Source organism: Eleutherodactylus coqui, chromosome 1 (assembly GCF_035609145.1).
Source record: "Eleutherodactylus coqui strain aEleCoq1 chromosome 1, aEleCoq1.hap1, whole genome shotgun sequence".
NCBI classification, from domain to species: domain Eukaryota; kingdom Metazoa; phylum Chordata; class Amphibia; order Anura; family Eleutherodactylidae; genus Eleutherodactylus; species Eleutherodactylus coqui.
In genome coordinates, this window is record NC_089837.1 from 149,754,227 (window position 1) to 149,781,647 (window position 27,421).

Consider the following 27,421-nt stretch of genomic DNA (forward strand, 5'->3'; position numbering starts at 1 on the left):
AATACGCCAAAGATGAACGTATATAAATGAAGTGTCATATATTGAATAAGGTGCAGGGTGGCCTTGCATGTGGTGTACATTTATGCTGCAATAGTCACATAGACAAGATCCCTTTGTAGTCCACACTCAAACCCACAACGACATTCACATAGAAAAAGACAGATTGTGCAGCAGAATTCTCTGTAGCGTAAAAGTTACACCGCGTGTCAATCCACCCTTCTTCCCAGGGTGTCCTTCCAAATCAACAAGGGTACACACAGATGGTGTTCCAAGATTAGGATACTGAACCAAAGATGCTGAAATATGCAGTGTTCCACATAAAGATAAAAGATAGGTTACCTAGGAGCTATTGGCACCTAAAATAAAAAAAAAATGAGGAGCCAAATTGTAAATCCTGTTATGAAGACCTCCAGTGGGGACACTATACCCAACACCCAGCCAGATCCCTGGTAGTAGGCAGCACGGAGCCTCCACCACTCTGCAGGCGAATTAGAGGCCGTGAATATGCAGTGTATTCACCGCGCCAAAATACACTGTTGTCTTGTGCTTTTCTGCCATCGCAGGCTTTATGCGCATTTAAAAAAAACTGCACGAAATCCCACTGATTGTGCAAAAACATGCAGGTTTCCTGCAGGATACACATACCAATTGATTTCAGTGGGCTATTACAGGGCATTAGATAGGACATGCGATTGTTCTTCACGCGACTGAGTCACTTGAAAAATACAAAGATGTGACTGGCCCCATTAAAAAGACCTGGTGTGAAAAAGACCTGGTCAGCAAATCTTCAGGAGCAAAGTATTTGTTCATCTTATGTCGGTGGCTCAGCTGCTTGTACACTAAGGCCGCCTGCACACGGGCGGAAATCCCGCGGCGGTATTTCCCGCGGGATTTCCGCCACTGAAAGTTTGCATAGGAGTGCATTACAATACGCACTCCTATGCAGACGGCCGCGGTTTGGCCGCGCGAAATCTCGCGCGGCAAACAAACCGCGGCATGTTCTATTTTTGTGTGGGGCTCGCACTCACCCGGCCGCCGGCTCCAGTCTGCGCAGCAGCCGGCACATGAAAGATCCGGGGCCGCCAGGCGCGGGCGAGTACGCGCTCGTCCCTGCAGGCTCTCGGGTCGGGTCCCGTGGCGAGAATTCTCGCTGCCGGATCCGACCCGCTAAGGCAGACTACACACGGGCATACGCTAATTTACACTCATTCGCACCATGGGCATTATGTTTTTGCACGTGCCTGCAGTTTACTGTATTTCTTGCGCATACATGTTGTGCATATTTGCATATGCGCAAAAAAAAACAAAAAACACAAGCATTATCCTATTGATTTCAATGGGCAATACGTCTGAAAATAGAACATGCTGCAAATTTTACGCAAACAGAAAATCCAAACAATACGCTCATGTGAATGAACCCAATGAAATCAATGGGCTCTATTCACTGCATATTGCACTTGCAAATTTTGCATGCGCTCGTGTGAATAAGCCCTAAAGCATTAATGACAGCACATCCTGTTCCCCACGCCTAACCCACTTACTATAGCAGCAGCTGCCTGTAAAACTATCCTGTTCACATCAAAACTGACCCTTCAGACATGGCTGCGGGGCCCAGGGCCACTACTGCAAGAGAGAGAAAACACAACAAGCAATAGTGGTAGAGTGGAGAGAGGGGCCTGTATCTGCTGGCCCCTACCCCTTCAAACACGGGAATCTCAAGCCCCTCACCAGTTTGCCAAGGCCACAGGAAAAAAAATGCTGCCGATCAGATATGCGGCTTCCACTACCACAGAGGTATATACCGTATGTGTGTGTACGGGGAATATCGGCAGCAGAGGGGCTTGTTGCAAATGGCGACAAGACTGTAAATTTTTGGTCATCATTTGCAAACCCTTGGGTGCACTGATGGCCATTTTGGTTGCCATCTGGAACCCTGTAATGCTTTGCTGTCATCTGCGCTATTTCTATTTTTCTGCTTCTTTACAGAGCTAAGTGAAAATGACAATGTCAGTTCTGCAATATGACAAACCCCAACAGCGCCCAGTAAAAAACAGCAACTCCAGTGGGGTCCATACGGACCGTCATTTTACCAAAAAGATAAAGGTTCAGCATCCCGCATTAAAAATATTTCAAACATTTTTGACAGGATCTTTAACAGAAGGGCTCCAATGGCAACGTGAATAGAGGTCCAACATAAATTAAGCTAGGTTCGCATTAGGACATTATAGTACGTTAGGCAGAAAAGACATGTCCATACAGATCAGCCTGTTACTCCAATGAGGCAGAACCATTTTTCATTTAAAAGTGGTTAAGGGGGTGCGATTCCTTTCCGACTACAATCCGAATAATCCCTGCATCCACGACCCTTCTGAAGTAATTAGGGGCTGTAACATGCATTATTACAAAGCTCAAAAAAAGCATCCAGGCCCCCCCTTAAAAACTTTCTCCATCAACTTGTCCCCCAGCTGAGCTCCCTAGTCTCACTGCTCTTACAGTAAGGCCCCCTGCACATGGGCGGAAATTCCGCAGTGGGATTTCCTGCAGAATTTCCGTCCGTGCCCGCCTGCATAGGATTGCATTGAAAAACGCAATCCTATGTAGATGGCCGCGATTTGTCTGCATCTAAACATACGCAGAAAACAAATTGCGGCATGTTCTATTTCTGTGTGGGTCTTGCAGAGGCCCGCACAGAAATGTCACTCCCAGGCTGCTGGCTCCGCTCTGCGCTTGCGCCAGCTGGTCGGCACATCACACAGCCAGAGCTGCGGAAGCAGGTGAGACCCGCACTGGTCCCTGCAGAATTCTCGCAGCAGGGTCCGTCCCGGAAGTATGCAGACGGCCTAAAGAGGGTGAAAGGAGAGTGCGGAGCTACTCTGTGGGTGGATGTAGAGAGTTTGTTGGTGAATAGTGGTACAAGCGTAAGAAGGAGGTGCTACCGGCCAGATGTGTACCAGTACAAGACGGGTCAAGAAGTACACAGTGGGAGTGAGAGAGAATAATGGGTCAAGGCACAACACCACCAAAAAATGATGATTGTAAATAAAGATTTCATTATACGGGGAGCAATACCAGCAGAACACGTTTTGAGAAAAAAAACCCTCTTCAGTAACTGCTGGGGTGTGACATGCTGGATGGCTACGGTGAGTATTTAGGTTGCCATGCCAGCACGGCCAATAGGAAAGCTACAGGAAGAGGACCAGGCTGCAGGTGTACTTATAGTCTATACTCTTATTTTTCAGGACATTGTCCTAGTCAATAAGGCTAAGGGCATCTCTGAGCTGATCGAATTTTATCTTCCCAAAGTATTTTAATAGCTCTCAGATAACTCTTTTGATAGACAAGTGGACATTATAGTATGGACACTATTTCCCCGATGCCCCCTCAACCTGCGCCCCTGTTATTCGGTCAGGTCTGTTGGTTACTATTAATTCCAAAATGGCCATCCCCCAAGTTGGGTAAAGTGATTATCTTAGCCATTGACAGAAACTGGTTAGCTTTGGGAAGCTGAAACCTGCGGATCTCGTAGTTTATATCCAAATAGTTCAAGTCCCCCATATTTACCTCATTGTGATTTATCGATTTTCCCCAGTAACACATTTTTAGTGGCTTCTGTTATATTTGGTAGTCTATAGAAAACCCCTATGAGAATTTAATTGTCTTCCCCCCCCCCCCCCCCCCACACACATCCCTTTCTTTTTTCTATCCCTGTGTAACCCTCTAATATGGAAAAACCCTTAGAAAAAAATTAAAAAACAAACAAAAAAAAAACAACTTTACAGTACATTTCATGAGAGTTGGGAGGCAAGGTTCCAGTTTTTAATAAAAAGTCTTTTAAAAATGTAAACCTATAACACCTTACAGAAAATGCAAAATCCACGATGGGTCTGGTTCCCACCTCTGAGCTTCACTCACACACACACATCCTGAAGCAATGGGGCGCAATGATCCTCAGCTACGGTGCCTGAGGGCAGTGGAGAGATTGCAGTGCTTGGCTCTCCGTAATTTCTGCTGACACCATCTCCATTGGGTTCTATGGGGGCGGCAGATTCTGAATGGCAGTCACAGTATATCCTCTGGATATGCCCTATTTCGATGATTGAATACCCTCTTAAGCAAATGCATGCTTTGTTTTGCCTTTGATTACAATATCTTCCAATCTATAATATATAAGATGCTAAGTGATAGACAGAACATGCATCATTAATAAATCTTCACCTCTAGCAGCAAGACAAGGCAAAAATGTTTAAGATCAATAGGTACCTACCAGCTGAGTACCACTTAAAGTACATTCAATATATTTAAAATTTTAAAAAGGCTTGAAAGCCTAGACGTTAATTCTTGTTCAAGGAGTTGGCTGTAAGAAAGCAGATCTGCGCCAAAAGTGACTTCGATAAGAGCCATTTTGCATAACATTAAAGCTACTTGGTCTCCACCTTGAGGAAACTGGTATACAGTCTAGAGAATGTACAATTACGAGGTTGATGGGTATATTGACTACAAACATGGCGTATGAGCTGACACCCATTCAGCTATTCCTAATAACCAACAGCTGCATTTGGGAGAAAGGGTAGTTGCTGGATGTGCATGGGCTTTCTATATAGGAGTGCGTGGGTGTTCTAAATGAACAGAACTCATACAATTTGTACATAAATGTACAAGAATCATAGAATGGTATAGTTGGAAGGGACCTCCAGGGTCATCGGGTCCAACCCCCTGCTCAATGCAGGATTCACTTAATTATCCCAGATAGCCTTTGTTTGCACACTACCATACAAGGAGATTTGCATTTCCTACCATGCACAAATTTCTTTGCGGTGGTTAGAAAAATACCCACAGGAAGAAGCCCAAGACCAGGAGAGTGCACAGGAAAATTGCCCACATGGGCACACTTTTTTTTTTATTAAAAGAGGTCTAACAAATCATTGTACACAAGAAAAAAATACAAAAAAAAATGACCCACTCTCCTTAAAAGGGGATTTGTCATTTAGAAAACAAATTAAAAAAATTTTTTTTATACCTCACCTATTCCTCCCCAGGCAGACTCCTTACCACATCTTCTCTCTGATCTTATAACCAGTCCCCTCAGCTCAACACAAGCTGTCTGGATTCTCTTCCCCTTGTTATGAAGCCTGCATTCCTCAGCATTCCCCTTCCTGCAGGTCAGTGAAGCTCACACCCCTATGTTGTAGTGTTCACTGGCTGGGAACGAATGCTGATCAAAAAGAATAGCTCAGCACTTCCTGCCAGACTGATTTAATGACGTAGCGTACATTGCCGGGCAGGAAGGATAGTGCCTGTGAAAGTACGCTTCGTCACAGGAAGCAGAAGAATCAGCAAGCTGGAGGTGGGGTGACCCGGGGGGACTCTGCAGGAGACAGGAGAAGATCAGCGAGGAGAAGATCTGATACATTGACAGACGAGGGAGGAATAGGAAAGTATAGAATTTGTTTTTTTCCAATGACAGAACCCCTTTAAGAACCCCTTTAAGTACTTAAGTTTCTTACATGCTGATGGTCCTGTACAGAAGTGGCAACAATAGGATACGATGCCTCGTATTTTTTTTTTTGAATCACAAGACAACCTGCCTCTACATTAGCCAGTGTTAACTTGGGGCAAACCAGGTCGCTCTGCAATCCATCGAACAGAAATCACATGCTAGGATGACTGCAGTGGAAGAGGAAATTAAGTGCATTGTAAAATCTCACAATAATTTGTAGCTATTGGCGATTGTTCTAAGGCTGAATCATGAGGATTCCATATTTAGAGAGAAAACTGAGGATCTCCAACAACTGCACCCTCAACATATGTGGCTAACACAATAATCTGCCAGCAGGGGGCTTGATATTCCTCTGGGCACTGCTAGCTGGCTCTTGTCTGCCAAAACCCTATAGCTGTAGAATGTATAACCACACCTACAACATCTGTTCAGCAGCACTGGTAGAAGAATGGGTGGAGACATGGGTTGATCACCCTTACACACCCCCAAGTGGCGATTGGTTGGGATGAGGTCTTTGTGAATCTCCAGCCTGGTGCACCCATCAATCTTGAGGCCAGTGCACCCTGCCCTGAGGACGGCCTTTTTTAGCAAGCAGGATGTGGCTTGTTGTCCGGCTTCGCCAGCTCTGCCATACCTCACAACAGCATGCTGACAGCGGCCCACACCAAACCATACAGCCGAAAGGTGCAGCTGTAGCACTCCCGGCACGGAGCACTACAACATTGCACAGGACACTGCTGCTGAAGCAGTCCGGCTCTCCAGGAGAGCCTCCGACACTCACCCTGCGCCTGCTCAAAATCCTACCTTGTCATCTGCGCCAGCCGTGCTCCCGGCCCAGCTGTGGCTATCTCTGCCGGCGACCTCCTAGCTCCACTGTGACTCTCGTCCCCGTTGGCCTCCCATCTCTGCTGTCACAGTCCCCAACGCACTGCCATGTGTCCAGTCACGACCCCACGGTCAGTTTACTTGCTGGCCTCCCCTCTGTGCTCCCAGCTCTGCTGTCACTCTCCTCCCCGCCACGCTCCAATGCAAGTAACAGTGGGGATGGGACAGCAGAGACCAGGAGCCAATCAGCAGCTAGGAGCGTGATGGGGGATTACCTCCAGCTAAGGCCGGTCAACCCCCAGCTGCTGGTGGAGACAAGATGCACCAATACCCTGTTCAGCAAGAGGCAGGGGTCGGGGAAAGGGAGTTTGAAACAAAAAAAAAATAACAAATTTAGAATAAATTTGCATTTAGAGCCGCCCTAGGCAATGGTCCTCTAGTGCCTAGTGGCAAATATTGCCCTAGTCACACGGAGGTTCTTTTTCTCACCTACTCTGGCACGTTCTGAGGGCAGATAATGTACTGCATGTTAAAATGCAGTTCTCTGTTACACCACAAACACCACAGGTTGATAAAATTGGAGTACAGATAATGTAGTAGATGATATCTGCAGTCCTATGTAAAGGCCCATTTACACCTAACGATTATCGCTCAAAATTCGTTAAAACAATGGCTTTTGAGCGATAGTTGCTGTGTGTAAATGCTGCGATTGTGCACTTTGTCTGAACGATGATTTTTAGGAGAGTTTAAAATCCAAAGTGCAGACTACATGCTTTGTTCTCCACGGGAGCAGGAGATTACATTGTATTCTCTTAGCAGCCCATGGCTGAACAATGGAGCCAACTGCAGAGCTCAGACCACCTGCTGAGTTCTGCAACAGCTCTAGAGGCTCATTTGCACGCAAATGAAGCTGCTAAAGTACTAATGGCCATTAGTGTCTATTAGTACTTTATGCAAAATGATCGCTAATCTTTTAATCGTTTAAAAGATTATCTTTGCGTGTAAATAGGCTTTAAGAGCATGATGTTGCAGAAAGAGGTGTCAAACTCATTTAGGTTTACAATAACATTCTCGCAAACTATGAAACTAAGAAAATTTGTTTTACAAGTCGCTGTCGGAAACGGCAAAAAATACCTAAGGCTGCATGCACCCAACCGGGTCGGATTCTGAATGCGCGATCCCACAGCTGAATCCGACCCTGTAGCCGGGCTTGTAACCCCTGCATACCTGTCTAGATGGTTTCAGTCTGTGCTGCGGATGTGCCGGCCGTCACACATGCGCAGTACTGATGTGACTGCGTTGTCGATGATGATTGTGGAAGGGCTGCGGGACAGTCGGCTTCTATTGAGTTCAATGGAAGCCATCTGCACAGAATCCTGCTCAAAATAGAGCATGCTGTGATTTTCTCCCCGCAAGCAGAAAATCACTATCGATTTCCGCTCACGGGCATGAGAACCTGCTTTTACAAAGCATGCTATGGCCAGTGTTTGCTGCAGAATACGAAGGCGGACGCCCGCACCGGATTCCGCAATGCAAACATTATGTTTTGATTCTATATAGAGATTACGGTAAATAAAAATGCGTTTCTCTTATAAGGCCTCATGTCCACGGGGAAAATCAGATCCGCTGCAGATTCTACATGGAGAATCTGCAGCGGGTCCCTCCTGCCCCGCGGACATGAGCGCTGAAAATAGAAATTTAAAAGCATTTACCTTTCCGTAGCGGGCGGCGAAGGTCAGCTGTTCCTCACGGCCGGATCTTCATTTTCGGCCGGCGGATGAATTCCTGACGCCGGCGGCACGTCGCCGGCACGTCGTCGACGTGCCGCGCGCATGCGCCGGGCACATCCGCCGAGCCGAAGCAAGGGAGATGCGGCCGTGAGGAAGAGCAGAGCTTCGCGGTCCGCTGCGGGTGAGTAAATGCTTTTAATTCCTATTTTAGGTCTCCCGCGGATCCGGACGGCTTCCATAGGCTTCAATAGAAGCCCGCGGGAGCCGTCCCCGCGGGAGACCCGCATGAAAATGGAGCATGGTCCAGATTTTTTCATGCTCCATTTTTTTTTAAATGCCTTTTATTGACGATCCGCGGGTATTTATCTACCCGCGGGTGGTCAATGCATCCCTATGGGGTGCGGATCCGCGCGCGGGAGATCCGCTGCGGATTTTAAATCACATTTTGCCCGTGGACATGAGCCCTAAAAGTTGTGTGCGTTATTAAAAAAACGTAATATTTTTTAAACACTTGCTGGGGTTGCCTGGATGTGTCCACATAAATTTCTCTAAGAAGAAAAAAAGAAAATGCTCCAGATAAGGAAGAGTATACCGCTTTTGAATGGAATTAATCATTGCGAAATGCAAATACCATGTTCCAACTTCAAGGCGTTTGAGGGTCGCCTAGCAATTATCCGATAGAGGTGAAGTTTAGCACAGCCCATTTATTCATTGGAACAGGAATAGAGGGTGGGAGCAACAAAAGTTTAACTTTTGGAAAATGACCTACAGATAAGGGCCACCCTAGGGCCTCATGTCCATGGGCACGCACGACTTCCCAGTATGGAATCCAACAGCGGTTTCCACCAGTGCCCGCAGCTATGAGGCCAAAAATGACATTTACTCACCTGTCTGGACGCTGCAGGGCTCTCCTCAGTTGCAGCCGGATCTTCTTCTGCTCGGTGGATGCACTCGGTATGCTGGCGGCGTGCCTTGTGCATGCGCCATGCTCTTTATTTTTTCTCTCTTTTTAAATCTAAGCAACAGTGACAGTGCCATGGATATGACGGCTTCCACTGACTTCAATGGAAGCCATCCCTGTGGGATCCACAGAAAAATGAAGCATGCTGCGGTTTCTTCTCGCACGTTCCAATTTGTACACCAGGGGGTGGGGGGGGGCACCGACTCATCCACATGCATTAAATTGCCCTGCGGATGCCAATGCATCCCTATGGGCCTCTACATCTGCGGCATTGTATCAAGATTTTAAATTATTCCCAATCCACAGGATAGGGGATAACTTGCTAATCAGTGGGGGTCTTACCACTGAAACCCCCGCCAATCTCAAGAATGGGGGTTCCATGTCCCCTAGCCTCCTCTCTATGCTCATAACGGGAGCTTAACACCCCACAAAAAGTACACAAGGCATTAGCTCATCTATCAGAGCATTGACCTTAAATGTGGATTTTTACACTTAAATATTTTATTTATTTTTTTTAAACATATGGCACCAGGTCCTCCAAAATAAAGATTCACAACAATCAGTCTGAGGACTGAGGCGAATAAAAAAAAAAAAAAAAAAAAAAAAGGCAGTGAACACATCCACAGTATACACAGACTGCAATGTAGTATATAGTTACTGAGGTGGAAAAACAATGAAAAGGGACAGAAACAGGCCTTCCTTGCATGGAGGGTGGTGAAATGAAATATTAAAAAGCAACAGCACTTTATAAATAATGCAACACTCTATGGAGGGAATAAAAAAAACACAACATAGCAAATCTATTCAATTCCAAAAATAATTCTCAGAATGGAAGAACATAAGCCTGAAATCTAAAATGTTCATGTATTAATATGTTAGAAATATCACACCCATCTGACCCTGAAATGTAGTGCATATACTCATAAAATTCTGCATCATACAAGATTCCATTGTATTGAAAAGATTGGGTTTTCTTTTGTGGAGAATTAAAACAAAAATAAAAAAGACCCCATTGTTGCTAAATTCTGCATTTAGCATAGTTGTGGGCTGCAGCAGTAACCTATATAAAATAACATACTGAGATTCTGATTTTCTCACCACATAAGCAAACTAAAACTTCTACTGCCCCCTGCTGTTCACTGATCAAAACACAAACTCCTGAGAAGCAAGTTAACCACTTAACACCAAGCTGATTCGAAGGATTAGTCATTAGGATCAATTATTATTTACAATCCATGTATTCCTCACTCTGTAAACGTAAGAGCAGTTGTCTCACTATGGAAGACTCACCACCTTTAGAGGAATGGAGCTAGTGAGACACGTCAGCTGACCACCACCGATCGGCTTCAGAAATCTTCAACATTCAACTGTCATTGCAAATTGCACCCAGCTGTACATTTTTCTTAACTTAGGGGCCCCTAAAAAGGTAGAAGTGTAACATCTCTCCCATCAAGTTGTTAGAGTATGGCCTAGTTTATCCAGAAACTGATACAACTATGTTGCCATCACTGCTCACATAGGATTGGACTTGATATCAAAACAGAGCCCTGGGAAGAGGAGGGGGAGAGAGAAGCCCAGCCACCACCTAGCAGTGTGTATTGTGTGCATTGCATGGTGTTGGGTTGGAAGAGCAGCTCTGGCAGACCTCCCAGCATGAAGTTTATGGAGTGTGCAATGGGTACTGGTGCATCTTGTCTCCACTGGAACTATGAGCACGGGATGCAGAAATGCGTTTGTCCTGGCGGACTTAGGGAACGCCCCAAGCTCCTAACTGGCTGACGCAGGTCCTTTAATTTTCCCGGTCGCTCTCCTATCATGTCCCCTTCAGGCTTATGTCTGTTTGCACACCACTCCTTTCTCCCCTGGATGCTCCACCGCTGTCAGTGTCCCCAGCGGGACAAGCATTTTTGCTCGCATACAGTGAGTGTGTCACGGGTGGCCACTCCTGTGCGAGGGTGTTAGTGCCGCCTCCACCGAGGCTCAGAGGCTGCGGTACCTTTCCCAACGCTAACTTCGCCATGGCAAACAGTGCTATCATCCTCCAATGCTGCCGGTTCAAGCCGCGTCCGCTGCTACAGATGCTGCTACTGCAGCATCCGGGTTACTGTCCCACTGTGGCCACCGATGCTGCTGCTCGGCCAACTAGTGAAGCTGCCTTCGTAAGTAGCGCCACAGGTACTCCTTTAACCCTACTCCTAACAATAACCCTAACCCTCAAAGCCAGCACAAATCTCAGCCACAGCTACTCCTTTAACCGTAATCCTAATCCTCCTAGCACGGCAAACCTCAGCCAACCCTCCCGTGCTACTGCTGTACAGCGTAGCCCTACCCCTAAGCCTAAGTGTAACCCTCCAGCCAGCCAATCAGGAGCTTGAAGGTGTAAATCGGGCGCATGCAGTCCATCACTATGTCTCCACCCAAACTTCTGGTGGAGAAAAGTTGCACCAGTACCTATATACCCTATTGCCACTACACTACAATATGAACAGCTTCTACTTACATATTGACTGTTAAGCCCTCAAGGGTGGGTGTTCTGTTCCTCTACACCAGTTTGCAATAGGACTTCATGTCGCTGGAAACTGAACAATGATCATTCAGTGTAAAAGCCCACAGAGACTAAACGATAATTAGTTGTTTAGTTTCTGCAGGAATAAATATCAGACGACAATGAGCCTATTTACAGAGAATGAAGGCAGTCCGTAAATAATCGCCCACCTACCACCATAAAGTGAACAGTGCTCACTCCTGTGTGAGAGCACAGACAAGATAATCGCTGGAATGGCGGTCGGGCACTAAAGCACCTGATAGTCATCCCGTTTATAAGGTCCCTTAGTCATGTGGTTCATTTTTATTATATTCTTGTTAGCATAGGCTATGTATTTAGAGCTCCTGTTTTAGACCGAACGGAATACTTCTTTTACTCCACGCCTTTCGCAACACCATCCAAGGGAGACATAACAAATAAGTAGCCCCTAGGGATGGACAATTGCTTACAGAACTTGGCTTCTGAAGGCCCATGTTTCTGCTATGGCATTACATGATACTGCATATAAGCGATCTAAGCATCGCTAGTTGTTGTTCCCCAGGTGGACTAAGAAAAAAGTAAAAGTAAGAATAAAGTTATCAATTATGTAAAAAAAAAATAAATAAATAAAAAACCCTTTTGTCATTTAAAAAAAAATAAATCTATACATATTTGGTATTGCCCTGTCCGTTCTATCAAAGTAACACATTATTTACCGTACAAAGTGAACGTCATCCGAAAAAAGAAAAAAAAAAGCCAGAAATGCGCTTTTTAGGTCACCCTGTTGCCAAGAAAAGAAATCTAATAAAAAGCGATCAAAAAGTCCTATATATATTCTCGAATTCTACTAACGGAAACAGGCCGTACTGCACAAAATGAGCCCTCATACAACTAGATCGACGGAAAAATAAAAAAAGTAAGTGTGCAGAAGATGGAGACAGAAAATAATTTTAAAAAATATAGTAGTGTGGCAAAAAACAAACAAAAAAAAACACTATACAAGTTTGGTACTGTAGCAATCGTACTGACCCATAGAATAAAGTTATCATGTCGTTTTTGTTGCAGTTTGTGCGCCGTAGAAACAAGACGCACCGAAAGATGGAGAAATGTCGTTTTTTTCCATTTCTCTCCACTTAGAATTTTTTTAAAAAGTTTTTCAGTACATTATGTGGTACATTAACCCCTTAATGACATGGCCTATTTTGGGCTTAAAGGGGTTGTCCCGCGAAACAAAGTTGGGGTATACACTTCTGTATGGCCATATTAATGCACTTTGTAATGTACATTGTGCATTAATTATGAGCCATACAGAAGTTATTCACTTACCTGTTCTGTTGCTAGCGTCCCCGTCTCCATGGTGCCGTCTAATTTTCAGCGTCTAATCGCCCGATTAGACGCGCTTGCGCAGTCCGGTCTTCTCCGTGTTGAATGGGGCTGCTCGTGCTGGAGAGCTGCTCCTCGTAGCTCCGCCCCGTCACGTGTGCGATTCCAGCCAATCAGGAGGCTGGAATCGGCAATGGACCGCACAGAAGACCTGCGGTCCACCGAGGGTGAAGATCCCGGCGGCCATCTTCGCAAGGTAAGTAAGAAGTCACCGGAGCGCGGGGATTCGGGTAAGTACTATCCGTTTTTTTTTTTTTTAAACCCCTGCATCGGGTTTGTCTCGCGCCGAACGGGGGGGCTATTGAAAAAAAAAAAAAAACCCCCGTTTCGGCGCGGGACAACCCCTTTAAGGACGCAACAATTTTTGGCGGATTTTCTTCTCCATTTATCAAAAGTCATAAAACTTTATTTTTCCGTCGACGCGGCCGTATGAGGGTTTGTTTTTTGCGTGGCGAACTGTAGTTTTTAATCGGTGCCACTTTTGGGTACATTAACTATATTGTAAAACTTTTTTTTTTTTAAATGATAGCAGGGAGAGAAAACGCATCAATTCTGCCATAGATTTTTTTATTTCTTTTTTACAGCGTTAATCATGCAGCATAAATGAGACATTCCATTTTTTCTGCAGACCGGTACGGTTACAACGATACCAAAATTCTTACATTTTTTTAGGTTTTCCCACTTTTCTGCAGTAAAAACCCTTCTTTTGGAAATCTTTTTTTTTTCTAAATCGTTGCATTCAAAGTCCTGTAACTTTTATTTTTCGATGTACGGCGCTCTATGAGGGCTTATTTTTTGCAAGACGAGCTGTAGTTTTTACTGGTACCATTTTGGGGTACATACGGCTTTTTTGATCACTTTTATTGCGTTTTTAGTGAGGCAAAATGCTAAAAATTAGCATTTTGCCTCGGTTTTTTAGTGTTTTTTTTCTGTGCACAGTCAAAAGAATGTGCAACTTATTGTACGAGTCGTTACGGACGCGACAATACCAAATATGTGGGGTTTTATTTATTTTTTTTACCTTTTTTTATGCTAATCTGAGAAAAAGCATAAAAAAATGTTTTTTTTACTTAATTCATTTTTTTAATCTTTGCTTTTTTTACACTATTCGAGTCCCTCTGAGGGACTTTAACCACTGTCCTGATGATCGCTGTCATAAGGCATGGCAGAGCTACTGCTCTGCCATGCCTTATCGCTTATACAGCGATCATAGGTAATACAGGACGCCAGGATGACATCGCGAGTTCCGGCCGGAGACACAGAGGGAGTCCGCTCCCTCTGTGAACTCTTTCCCTGCCGCGATCTACTTAGATCGTGGCAGGGAAGGGGTTAACAGCGGGGGGCGCATCTCCGATGCCCCCCCCGCTGTTGCAGCGGGACGCCGGCTGTGACTGACAGCCGGCTCCCGCTGCGGGATAGCGCGGGATCCTATGTGATCCCGTGCTATCTCCAGGACGTAAGTTTACGTCCTGTTGTGGGAAGTACCAGGCTGCCAGGACGTAAACTTACGTCCTGCAGCGGGAAGGGGTTAAATAGCACCATTAAAAAATACAACTCGTCCCGCAAAAAACAAGCACTGATGCAGTGACGTCGATGGATAAATAAGAAAAGCAAAAGCGTGTGGTCACTAAGGGGTTAAGCAATCCAAAACATATCTAGATTTTAGAATTTGCCTTTCAGGATCCAGGCTAAGAGTTGCAACGTCTCCATTTTTGAACATACAAATCAGACCTTGGTGAAGATAATCCAGAGGAGGAAACAGCAGTGAAGGCTTTTGGCCTCATGTTCACTAGCTAAATGAAATTGCGGATTCTGCAGCGGATTTCCGTCGCGGATTTTGTCCATAGGGAATCATTGGCCATCTGCGGGTCCATTAAATTGATTTTTGCACCCGCGGATGGCATTTTAAAAGAATTGCGTTTTTCACACGTGGGTGAAAAAACGCGGCATGCTCCATTCTGCCGCAGATTCTGCACGGATCGGCAACATTGCTATCACATTGATAGCAATGTGTGCGGATATCTGCATGCAAAAAAAAAACAAAAACTGATCGGTTTCTTCCATCATGGCAGTGACTCTGTTCAGTCTTCCTCAGGACATGAGGAATCACTGGAAACAGATGGAAAGCATAGGCAAGATGCATGTCCCAGGTCTGAGACCGGGCACCTATTCCTAAATGAGAGATTTTCTGGAAGAGCAAAGTTTGGGAATTCTTCCTGGAAGCATAGTGGTCTATCTAGGGAACACCCATTTGTAGAGTAATATGAAAATATTGCCTGTTTAGGGCCCATTGCCCTGGCTATTTGATGTGAGTAAAAGAAATGAAAAAGGAGGGTGGAGCAAGACCCAGTGAGGGTAGTGGAATATTTATGGAGTACAAAGAGTTTTCAATGATTGAGTATTTTAAATGGTGGAGGTGCTGCCAACCAGATGACGCTCCACCAGTGTGGGCGTAAGTGTAGCGAAAAGGATGTGAAAAGAACTGGTATGGAGGCGCAACACTCTAAGCTACTAGAAGATGTAGATCAAAGTCCAATGTGTGATGGTGAAAGCACTTCTTTTTTATTATTATTTTTTCAGAAATTAAGAACCAGCAATGGAATACGCGTTTCGGGGAAGAACCCCTTCGTCAGTTTGGCTGGATAGGACAACAGGATGCCTAGGGGTGACACGATTACAAAGATGTATCGGTGGTGTCGGAGGTCCTGTGTGCAGGAGGACAGGGGAGAAAAAAAATGTGCTCACATTTTTTTCTCCCCTGTCCTCCTGCACACAGGACCTCCGACACCTCCGATACATCTTTGTAATCGTGTCACCCCTAGGCATCCTGTTGTCCTATCCAGCCAAACTGACGAAGGGGTTCTTCCCCCGAAACGCGTCTTCCCCTGTCCCACCTCGGTGATAAAGAAAAGCCACTGGAAAGAGACTGTCTACTTTTTTTTGAATGAGCAGATTTTTGAAAGTATTTTCTACTTTCTTGTCCTCCAGGAAGAAAACTACATTGAAGATCTAAATGTAACAGTACCCCTAGAAATGTTTTCTCTTATTGGGTTGAGGTCTGATTTCCGAAATTTTATGATCCACTCAATCCTCGTTTCAGAATTTTATCTTTTAGGACCGCTTTTGATTTTGCCACTGATAGAAAATAGTCTAAGGCCGCCTGCAGACGAGCGGGTCGGATCCGGCAGCGAGAAATCTCGCCGCGCGATCCGACCCCAGAGCCTGCAGGGGCGAGCGCGTACTCACCCGCGCCTGGCGGCCCCGGCTCTTTGATGTGCCGGCTGCCGCGCAGCCGGCGCATGCGCAGACCGGAGCCGGCGGCCAGGTGAGTGCGTGCCCCGCAGATAATTAGAACATGCCGCGGTTTGTTTGCCGCGCGAGATTTCGCGCGGCCAAACCGCGGCCGTCTGCATAGTAGTGCGTATTGTAATGCACTCCTATGCAGGCTTTCAGCGGCGGAAATCCCGCGGGAAATCCCGCGGCGGGATTTCCGCTCGTCTGCAGGCGGCCTAAATATGTCATTTCTATCATGACTTTTTAGAAAGCTCTACAAGCTGATGAAATTCCAAATGGAAGACCATTAAGTTCAAAATGAACTATTTTTCTATTTATCATGACTGCAAACCTTAAGACCTGCCGCTCCCATGGATGTATTGGAATATTATAGTATGTGTCTTAGGTCCAGTTGCTCATCATGGAATATTGAGAAATCAGGAGTATGAGGGTTTTATTATCTCCAATCAGAACCTCCTGATATTTATCCACCTGTTTAAATGTCTCAGGTTTATAGGTGTTCTTGAGGCCCCATTGGACTTTATTCTTATTTATTTTTTAACAAGTCAGAGAGTGGAGTAAAAAGATATTCGTTGCTGATTTTAAAGAATGACAGCAATTGCCCCTATTGAAAGAAGTCCGGAGTGCCTTCCTGAAGGTGATGCTGCAGTGTTTGTCTGTAGTTTGGTGATCTGAAACCTGAGATTGTTCAGAAAGTTCTATGTTGTAATGCTGTTCTAAAAGTTTGTAACGTCCGAGGGCTTTTTGTTATTAATCTTCCTGCGACAGACCTGGCATGATTATCAAGATGAAGGACCTGAATTGGAACTAGAGTTGAGGATATTCCTTCCTCCACCTCCTGGATGGGTTCACACGGGACATTTACCGCAAAATTTTTGCGCGGCAAATCCGCCCGCGGCTCCTACTCCCGGGATTAGCCAGCCATGTGGACGAGATTTTGCAAAAATCTCGTCCACACGGGGCAGCCAATCTGTCGCTGCAAAGCCAGGCGGAACCAGCAATACGGCAGGAAATTGACAGCCGCAGCAGGTCAATTTTTTTTTTTTTCCGTTGCAGCTTCACTCCTGTCTATGGGGAGAGAAAGGAGCAATGGAATACCGGCGGCCAAACTGCTCCAAAACCCGTGGCGAAATGCCGCAGGTTTCAAAGCTGTGGCTCCCCTGTGGAAATCTTTCCGCTTATAATCTCTCACCAGTAGATGGGAATCTCTGAAAGGGAATCTTTCAGCCATATTGCTTTCTATGACTGCCTTTGGAACACAGTACATAAAGCATGCCAAGAAAGGGCATTGATAACTGTCACGTGCAACGCCGCAGCGCATGCATAGAAAAAAAAAAAAAACAAAAAACCTGTAACAGCCGTAAGGCGGCAACCTATGACCAAACATACTTCAGTGTAGAGAATAGAACGCATTGATTTCAATGGGTTCATCCCAACACACGCACGCACACACGGTCCCCAAAGACTGCAATGGGGGTGGACAAACGTGTGAGCAATATGCAAGGAGTTGAATAAGGCACTGCAGAATTCCACAGGAAAAGGAATACATCTGAAACTCAGACTGATTAGATTTCAAGCAGTGTGTGTTTGCTGCATGCAAAGTGAACATACCCTGCGGGTGCAGAATGTGCAGTACAGTACGCCAATGTGCTCGCAAAAAAAAGAAAGAAGTTCCGGCCGCGAAGAGGAGAAGATCTGCACGGTCCTCTGCAGCTAAGTTTATTCTTATTTTCAGCCCTCATGTCCGCGGGGCAGGAGGGACCCGCTATGGATTCTCCATGGAGAATCTGTAGCAGGCCTGATTTTCCCCGTGGACATGAGGCCTAAGGGTGAGCTTAAAGGGAATGGAAAAAACTGTCCCTGAATATCCCTAGTATCTAAAATCCCTCTAAGAAGCAAAATGCGGGGCGATTGCCCTGAAAAGACTGGTTCTGTAAACACCCTGCAAGCTAGAAAACAGTTTGGCCCCATTTAAGGTATATAAGGCGGGAATAAAACAGGGACGCCATTGAGAAAAAAAACTGCAATTATTGGCAGAAGGGCCCCAAGGTACTTTAACCCACCCACAGACTCCTAGCACAATTAGGTTCTGCCGCAGGTTACCTTCTTATGGCCGTGTTCTACATTACCTTTTCCTATACATGTTATGGCGTTACACACATGACAATGGTAAGTCCTTTCATGGCATGCTGGATTCTGACAGATATAGTGAAATGAGGCATCATGTATTCTCAGCTCATCTTAGTCGCGGTTAGTCTCTTGTCTTGATGTATTTTGGTGACTTTATAGTATAGCATCCATACTACCTTGGGATTTTCAGGAACACACTGGGGATTGTATGGGGAGGGGACTTAGCTGCTGTGTTCCTTTTCCTACAGAAGGCAGGAAACCTCCATTGGATGCAGTTGTGAAGGAAGTGAAAATAGGACAGGGTGAAAAATACACACGTGAATAACCTATTGACATCAATGGGTTTTATTCACTACGTTCTATGCAGCATATACTCATGCCCATAAGAATGATCCCTAGCCAATATAACAGCTACAGCTGTCAATGCAGTTGTGTGGAAACTTGTATTTTGTAGCTTTCATTTTAAACTGCACCATTTATAGTTAAATCTATATGGATTACGGCCTCACGCACACGAGCGGATTTGAATTGCGGAATCTGCTGTCCCCTGTAGGAAAGCATACATTGTGGAAATGTAGGCGGGTAATTCTCCAGGTGCTTGGAGACCTTGCAGGGAGGTAGAGGAAGGAAACATTGGGCTTGCAAAAAAATTGAACCCGCGATAGCCCGCAAGCATTTTAAAATGCTTTCCGCAATGAATCGCAGGTCTTCCATGACAGAATCCGCCCCTGCCGTGTGCGCGAGGCCTAACTTAAGTTTGGGTTTTGTTTTTTGGGGAGAGGTCATGGGGTTGTGTCGGTTTATACCTAGTTACCATGCAGTAAGAACATGATAGCTGTATGGGACATTGTATATACTTGGTATTTCTGCAATTGCACGTTTTAGTAATCTTAGAGCTTATTCACACAGCTTATTCTCACTAGAGTTCCATCCAATTGTGATATGGACGGAACTCGCACGGTAAAGAACCCATTCGTTTGAATAGGTTCACACACAAGCAGTTTTTCACTAGGACTGATGGCCAGAGTTTGAAAAAATTGCTGCATGTCCTATTCTTGTTCTATTCTCATACAAGAACAGGACATGTAACGTGTGGTGTTCTGCACATGGACGGAGCGTCTGTGCTGTGCAACGTGAGTCTAGGGCACAACCCGTATCGCATGAAAGACTAAAACCGTGTTTTGTGACAGAAGAGACAGGTGTTTACTCAGAGGCAGATTTACTAATACGGTTTTATAGTTAAACAGTGCAAATTCAGACCAAACAGTCTTAAAATGCACCAGATTTATCACAGTGGCTCTGCTGCATGTGATAAAGCATCTTTAGATGGTCTCCTATAAGTTTAGACCGCTTATTCGCTGGTTTAAATTACATCAGATTTTGCACCAAACTTTTGGCAAAGTTTTTGGCACATACCACTGAGGTCGCAAATACACGGGCAGGTTGGATTCCAAGGACAGGGCAGGAGCCCACAGCGGAATCCTACCCTGCTGGTGGCAAGGGGGACACTGCTTACCTGTCCGGATCCACTCTGTGGCTGTGCGGGTCCCTTTATCCTCTCCAATGTGGATGTGGGCCGGCACGCCACCGCACATGCGCAGTGGAGGTTTTTTTGCTTATTTTAAACCTGCAGCTTTAACGCAGGATCCGCGGAACGTCTGCATTGCCAGCTGCAGACGTGCCGCAGATCGTCGAGCTTCCATTGACTTCAATGGAAGCAGGGTGTGCGGGACCCACAGAAAAATGGAGCATGCAGTGATTTTTTTTTCCTGCGCGTGCGATCCGCAAATCAGGAAAAATGACATCTGCAGGTATTTAAATTGCCTGCAGACACTCAATGATTGTCTATGGGCTGATTGAACTGCAGATTGCATGTGCGGGTGACATGCATGGATTCTGCAATTCAATTATGCAGGTGGACATGAGGCCTTAGGCCATGCTCCCTTTCCACAAATTCATGCCTCTTTAGTTATATTTAAAAAAAAAAAAGGGTACAAAAATGTCTAACACATTATAAAAGTGGAGCAGGACAAAAAAAATATTTAAAATAAAAATGCAAAAATGCCAAGACAGTTGGGACACATTTAGTACTGAAAATTCTTTAACCCTTTCCAATCCAATTATTTTTTCTCCCCCATTCTCCCCAGCTCCAAATTAATTGGAGCTGGTAAGAATGGATGAGAAAAAAGAAAAATACATTTCCCTGCACCCTCCTGAACTGACAAAGTTCAGGGTGCAGGTGCTCACTGCGCCGTGGGGGAGCCTGCTTACCTGTCCCTGTCCGGCGTCTTCCGCATTCTCCATCTGCCTCCCGCCTCGGCGATCATGTGACCGCTGGGGTCAGGTGGCACCCAGCGGTCACATGATCGCCGATCCGGGAGACAGAAGGGAGAATGCGGAAGACGACGGACAGGTAAGCAGCTCCCCCCCTCCCCCCATGGTGCAGGCTCCCGACTCGGCGTTCATGTGACCGCTGGGGGTCAGGTGACAGCGGCGGTCACATGATCGCCGTCCGGAATCTCCGTGCATTACACAGCGCTAATTAAAGGGGTTGTCCCGAGGCAGCAAGTGGGTCTATACACTTCTGTATGGCCATATTAATGCACTTTGTAATGTACATTGTGCATTAATTATGAGCCATACAGAAGTTATAAAAAGTTTTATACTTACCTGCTCCGTTGCTGGCGTCCTCGTCTCCATGGTGCCGACTAATTTTCGCCCTCCGATGGCCAAATTAGCCGCGCTTGCGCAGTCCGGGTCTTCTTTTCTGAATGGGGCTCCGTGTAGCTCCGCCCCGTCACGTGCCGATTCCAGCCAATCAGGAGGCTGGAATCGGCAATGGACCGCACAGAAGCCCTGCGGTCCATGAAGACAGAGGATCCCGGCGGCCATCTTCAGCAGGTGAGTATGAAGACGCCGGACCGCCGGGATTCAGGTAAGCGCTGTGCGGGTGGTTTTTTTAACCCCTGCATCGGGGTTGTCTCGCGCCGAACGGGGGGGGGTTTAAAAAAAAAAAAAAAACCCGTTTCGGCGCGGGACAACCCCTTTAAGCTCTATGTAATGTGTAACATTACATAGGGGGTCCTCAATGAGGATCAGTGCAGGGCCTGCCCTGACATCGGAACTGTGGAGGGAAATCATGATGTCAGGGCAGGCCCGACATTGAATTGTAAAGGGTTAATAGGTTTTCCTCTCATACTCCAACATGTCGATTGTAAGTCTATAATCAAAGTTCTGTAGGTCTTCATAATCAGAGTCCCACTAGAAACAAGCTGATTTGAGGGATTCTGTGTTCGCACTGCAGAATAAGTTAGGTTGCTCTCATACCTGGGGTGGCGATTCCATTTAACTGTTCTGCCATGGCAGAGCCTCAATCAACCACTCTAGCAGGACTGAAAGCGCAGAGTCATTAGATTACAGGTGGATACAGATCTTTTCAGCTTTTCCAGGCTCGTGCACGCATGGAGAACAAAATCTCAAGTCCCCCCCCTATACCGGTTTAACGCCTCTAGCTCTCTGCAATAACCGCGCACACTCGCTACGACCACCAATTTTTTAAAAGGTAATTATAAACACAATTTTCGGCGTTTTGGTTAGTTTTAAAATGGACACGGTTTGACTAATAAATTGCAGATTCATTTTAGAAAATAAGACTAGCAGTGCTAAATATTGATATGTACAAATTTATAGAGGAGGATGTTGCAGTGGAGATGAGGCGTGCGCACACACACACACACACACACACACACACACACACACACACACACTTTAAACAAGAATGAAAATAACAGAAAGATACCAGAATGTGCAAAAGTTACTAAAGCAAATTGGGAAGCATTATGCAGTACTGCATCTCCGAAGTTTGACAACCGGGTCTCTAGGACCCCCTAGTATTCAAAAGGTTTCCCCAGAACTCACCTCCCCCTGCCCTCTCAGAGGTCATTCTGGGAAGGAAAAAACATTTACCCCATTTCGGCCATATCTCCGCAGGAGATCCTCCGATCAGGAATATATACCTGGCATATTTCTGATCATGATTTAATCTACTCAGCAATACAAAGCATGACCCAGAAATTATACCCAGGTACGTACATACCCTATAAATTGAGATGCATTTTAATCAGCTTACCCACTCAATTCTGAAAACAAACTTAAGTCAGGCTAGGACCTTCACACGATCAATAATCCTTAAGAGATTCTCCCATTAATCTGACTCTCGGCTTCAGGGTATCTATGCGAAATACCAAAGATGTCGATCCTCACCGGCAAGGGGGTAATTAGCTTTTTCCTGTCACTAGCTAACTTTATTGCCATCAGAACAAAGAACTTCCTCATGCCACATGTACATTAGAGGCATGGCAGATGTGAGGGAATGGGGTGGGGGGGTAAACTCACCTTTCCCCTTATCCTGAGCGGCAGCTAATGGACAGTTGGTTGATACTTTATCAATACCATTATACCACATGCTCCGTTCCCCAGGGCAGAATGGGTCCACCTTCTGATGGAACCAAAGAGTGCCAAATGGACCCCATTGACTATAATAGGGTCCATTCAGTTTCCGCTCAGCTGCCCGGTATTTTAGCGCAAGAATAAGCGCTATTTCTTATGGTATTTTGTGCGAGGATCTGCAAGGGTCCCTCCAACTATAAGATCTGACGCAGATGTGTAGGCAGCCTCAGTGCTATATAAATAAACATGCTCTAGTACCGGACATTGTGTAGTTTGCTAGAAACAAGAGGGAGATAAAGATTCGAGAGAACATGTGCCCCTGGCAAAGCTTCTTCAGCATTCTAGGAACACAACACACATTGAAGACAACAAACACCAATTTAGTAATCTTCAAGCCAGGCAAGGAGTGCTCCGTAATATACAGAACCTCCATAACATGCCTCAGGTCCTAACAAATGAGAACTTCAAAAGGCCAGGAATTTGTACCTCATCAAACATAATGACAGAATGTACTAAAAAGCATGTGGGGGCTGGTAAATCTGCCACAGGAGATGTTCAACATTTCATGAGATCTCAGCATCAACCACACAGCTAACTAATCGTTAGAGAATACCATTATGTCTTGGGATTTAGATAAAAGACAGAATCAGACACCAACCTATATTAATACAGCAGTACTAATCTAATCTACATCTACTGCTCCAAAACACGGCAACGAACCATTTACACAACTAGTGCACTAAGATTTATAGTGCGGGGCATTTGTTCAGAGGCTCATAAAAAGGATCAAACTAAACTTCTAAAAGCTAAATAGTACTTATATGAATTAGATAACCGGGAGAATGTCAAGAATATGTCAATCCCCCCCCCATACCCAACACACAGACAAATGCAGAGCATAGAAGACAATATGCAGCAAGGCAAACTAATGTAAAAGCTTTAAAAGCTTACCTTTAAAGGGGAAATATGTGAGTGAGACACAAGTCCGTGGACATTTTCAATTTGTGAGATATTCTTTTCAGAGACATGGACCAACTCCGGACTTCTTCCCTCGCTGAAGATATGTGGGGAGCTTGGATCTTGGGATGGGAGGTCATCATCTTGGTAGCGATATTTCTGTCAGAGTGTAGAAAGCTTTCCATTACTCCAGCAAAGCCTTACCAACCAACCAAGCATATATCAACCCAACACAAAAAGGATGCTCTCGCTTTAAGCCAAGGCTTGAAACTGGCAAAAACATCACATCCTAACCCAAATTAATCACTTAGTTACTCCTGTTTTGCCAACATTAGCAAAGTTAAATAATTTTGGAGCTAAAATACTGTGGCATGTGGCTAGTATGAACACACTGTATATAGCTGTAAGAGGAAAGCTAGTTTGCCCAATCTCCTATGGACCCCCACCCAGTAAACATGGACACTCGGTTTGCCAGAACATGCATGTTTATATTCATAGGGAAGAGAAGGGTTTCCAATTGCATCCCACAGGGCTTACGGTCTCGGAAAAGGATGATGCACAACGCTTCTTCCCGATGTCCAAAGCAGAAGTACAGCAAGGACTGCCGATCACATTGTCAGGTGTAGCCAACCGTTACCCAATGTGTACAGCCAGCTAAATCCAAGTACCTGTTAGTCTTACTAAGGCCTCATGTCCACGGGCGGATTGGATTCTGCATGCAGAATCAGACCCTGCCCACGGCCAGCAACCGCACGTACCTGTCAGTTTTTTTTCTGTACTGCATGTGAGCGGGAGTGCCAGCCAGTGCACCAGCACAGTACAGGTTTTTTTTTTCTTCTAAACTCCCGCTTTCTCGCGGGATCCGCGGCTTGTCCGTAATGCAATTGCAGACGAGACAGCTTCCATTAACTTCAATGGAAGCTGTCAGTGCGGGAACCACATTGAAATGGAGCATGCTGCTACTTTTTTGTACCAAAAGATCCACAAATCAAATCCGCATGCTTTAATTCAGGTGTGGATGCCCATGCTTCCCTATGGGTAGCTTGAATTGCAGATGTTGCAAATAAAGTCCGCCCATGGACATTGAGCCTAAGACAATTCAGGAGGTCACCTGACAATTTTGCAGGCAAAAAGATCCGCGGCTCATATCACCCAACAAATAAGACCGCACGGTCTAGCGCACTTCAAAACAAAAATCTACTTTGGGTAGACATGTGTAAAAGGAGAATATTGAAGAAGCCTGTAAAGCCTCTTCAGAAAACCGCTGTAATGTGAAGGTTACATGAGAAAAGGTCCAGGCACACCAACCACGGCTGGGCCATATTCTGCATGTGGGAGGCAGTCAAGGCCAAACCCTGATGATAGCTCCAGCTATTAATGGTCTCTCCGAAAAGGTCAACTACACGAGTCTTGCACTTCATTCCTTATTTTGCACCAACATAATCTATACCGTGTTGTATAGGGATTTGCACCATTGTCTGCACTTATATTTTGCTGGTGTTTTAGAAACTAAGACCATTTTAAAAAGCAATCCACCACTGAGGCAGATTCCAGGGAGGATGCCAGAAGCATATCTGCTCCAACGCGACAGTCTCGCAGGCATCACACTGCCTGGCTACGTAAGTAAGCCTATGTTCACACCATAATACGCCATTTACAAGAAGTTTTAATTTTTTTCTCCTTTTTTCAAACCGTTCCATCGACGGATAACATTGTTTTTTAATGCCATTTCATTCTGTAGTTACTATGTTCTGTATGATTTCAGAGTGTAACCGCCAAAAGCAATGACTCCGCAAGAACAAAACCCGAGCGCTGACGAGCACTAGACTAAATGTCATTGACTGTCCTACCAAGGAATAAGGAATGACCCACATACGTTTGCACTCTGGCATAGCCAAAAGCCTGCATCCCAGAGCACTTCAGCTTTTATTTGCAACAATGAATAATTAGAATATACAGCAGAAAGCTTATGGATTGTTGTCCTACTTAACATATAGCCACATGCCAGAACATATAGCCACATGCCAGAACATATAGCCACATGCCAGAACATATAGCCACATGTCAGAGCTGAAAAGCCATTTTACAAATCCGTCTTAACTGAACAGCTGATAAATGGTACACCACACCCTCAAGAAGTTTGGAAACACCCCTGAAGCCTGCAACATTTTCCATTTATTCATTTCTGCTTTCTCCTCAGTTTTCCAAAAAATTGCAACTTTGTTTTTCTGACGACCTAGCCATATAAGGACTTGTTTGGTTGTTTTTTTTGCAGGATCAATCGTATTTTTGAAAATGGTACCATTCAAAGGTCTACACTATATGGACAAGTATTTGGACACTGCATGTTTTTCAAAAAAAGTGCTTTATTATTCTATTTAGTAATGTGTCGGCCCTCCTTTTGCTTGTATCACAGCGGCAACATGCCGTGGAATACTTTCCAGAAGTTCTCCGTTAGTCTGGACAGGGATAGCTCGCCATTCCTCAGAGAAGGCTGTGAGAAGAGATTGCTGTGAAGATGGCTGTGGGTGGCGGTGTCGTACCCGTCGCTCCAGTGCGTCCCACAAGTGTTCGATGGGATGCATGAATAGTTATTACATAATGAGCAGCTTTTTATTTTACCCCTGCCCTTCCCAGCATACTGTTCGGCAAACTCAGTATTTGCATTTTTGCTGATTTTATGTAGTGTCAAAAAAACTTTTGTCCATATAGTGTATATGTAAAACAGAATGTAATTAAACATTTTTTATCTATCTATCCATCGGTCCCCTAAACTCTCCAATGATAAAATGAAGCAATTAATAATTCTGTATTAAAATGTCCATGTGCCCTATAGAGAACCGCTGTCTATTGGCCTAGAATGGAGGCACACTGGAAAGAGCAGCTGGTGTTTGGTGGAATCGTTCTGGCCATGTTCTGTATCGGTCACTCAGTATTGTCACCCGCCGATTGTGGAGACAGCCCCCTTGTGAGGAGGGGTTAGGCTCAGTTCCCGTCTATCTCACTTATGTTGTGGCTTTCATTTACAAGTCACAAAGCTGTGCAAGATGCGTCATTTCATGGACCCAAACAATGGCTGAAGGACCTGATTATCTTGGAGTGGACACACAGAAAGAATAGCTTTGCATGCTGTGCTACTCCTGAATGAAAGCCCAATAGTGACGAGAACAAAAAGTCATATGAACTTGGATTTAAGCTTTCAACACTGCAGAAATAGGATGTATTCACATGTCCTAAATTGGTTGTGGTAACCACTTCTCACTCTGGAAATGCACAAGCTATAACCAGGGCTGCGGAGTTACGAGGCCCATTTTGGTGGAGTCGGAGGAAACGTACCGACAACAGCTTAAAAAAAAAAATAAAAGAGACACATACATTATAGAACTCAATGCAGAATTTTTGCATATTTTCTTTCAAAGACATTTAGGAATATTTTGTAATAAATATAAGTTCTATTCTTCTGAACCTTCCTCTATCAAAAACTGATAACTAGAATGTAGCTTATTTTATCATAATGGTGGTGAAAAGCCCGATGTTACCATTTTTAAACAGTCAATTTATCACTTAAAAATAAAAAAGGAGTCCTATAATGAAGAAGTCTGGGGAAAATGGAAGAAGTGTCCACAGCCCTGACTATAGTCCAATACTAGCATTAACCTCGCATCATTTTG

General features: G+C 45.1%; 1 protein-coding gene across 4 annotated transcripts in view; it reads right to left on the reverse strand.

Moving 5' to 3' along the window:
• Positions 1 to 27,421, reverse strand: part of DLG1 (discs large MAGUK scaffold protein 1) — a 175,261-nt gene that overhangs the window by 112,497 nt on the left and 35,343 nt on the right. For 3 of the 4 annotated variants that reach the window (XM_066601655.1, XM_066601654.1, XM_066601657.1), the window contains exon 4: positions 23,745 to 23,909. The exons of the other annotated variant lie outside the window; for it this stretch is intronic. In XM_066601655.1, coding sequence (XP_066457752.1) covers positions 23,745 to 23,909 — 165 coding nt within the window. The remainder of the gene's footprint in view (positions 1 to 23,744; positions 23,910 to 27,421) is intronic. 4 annotated transcript variants of the gene reach the window in all.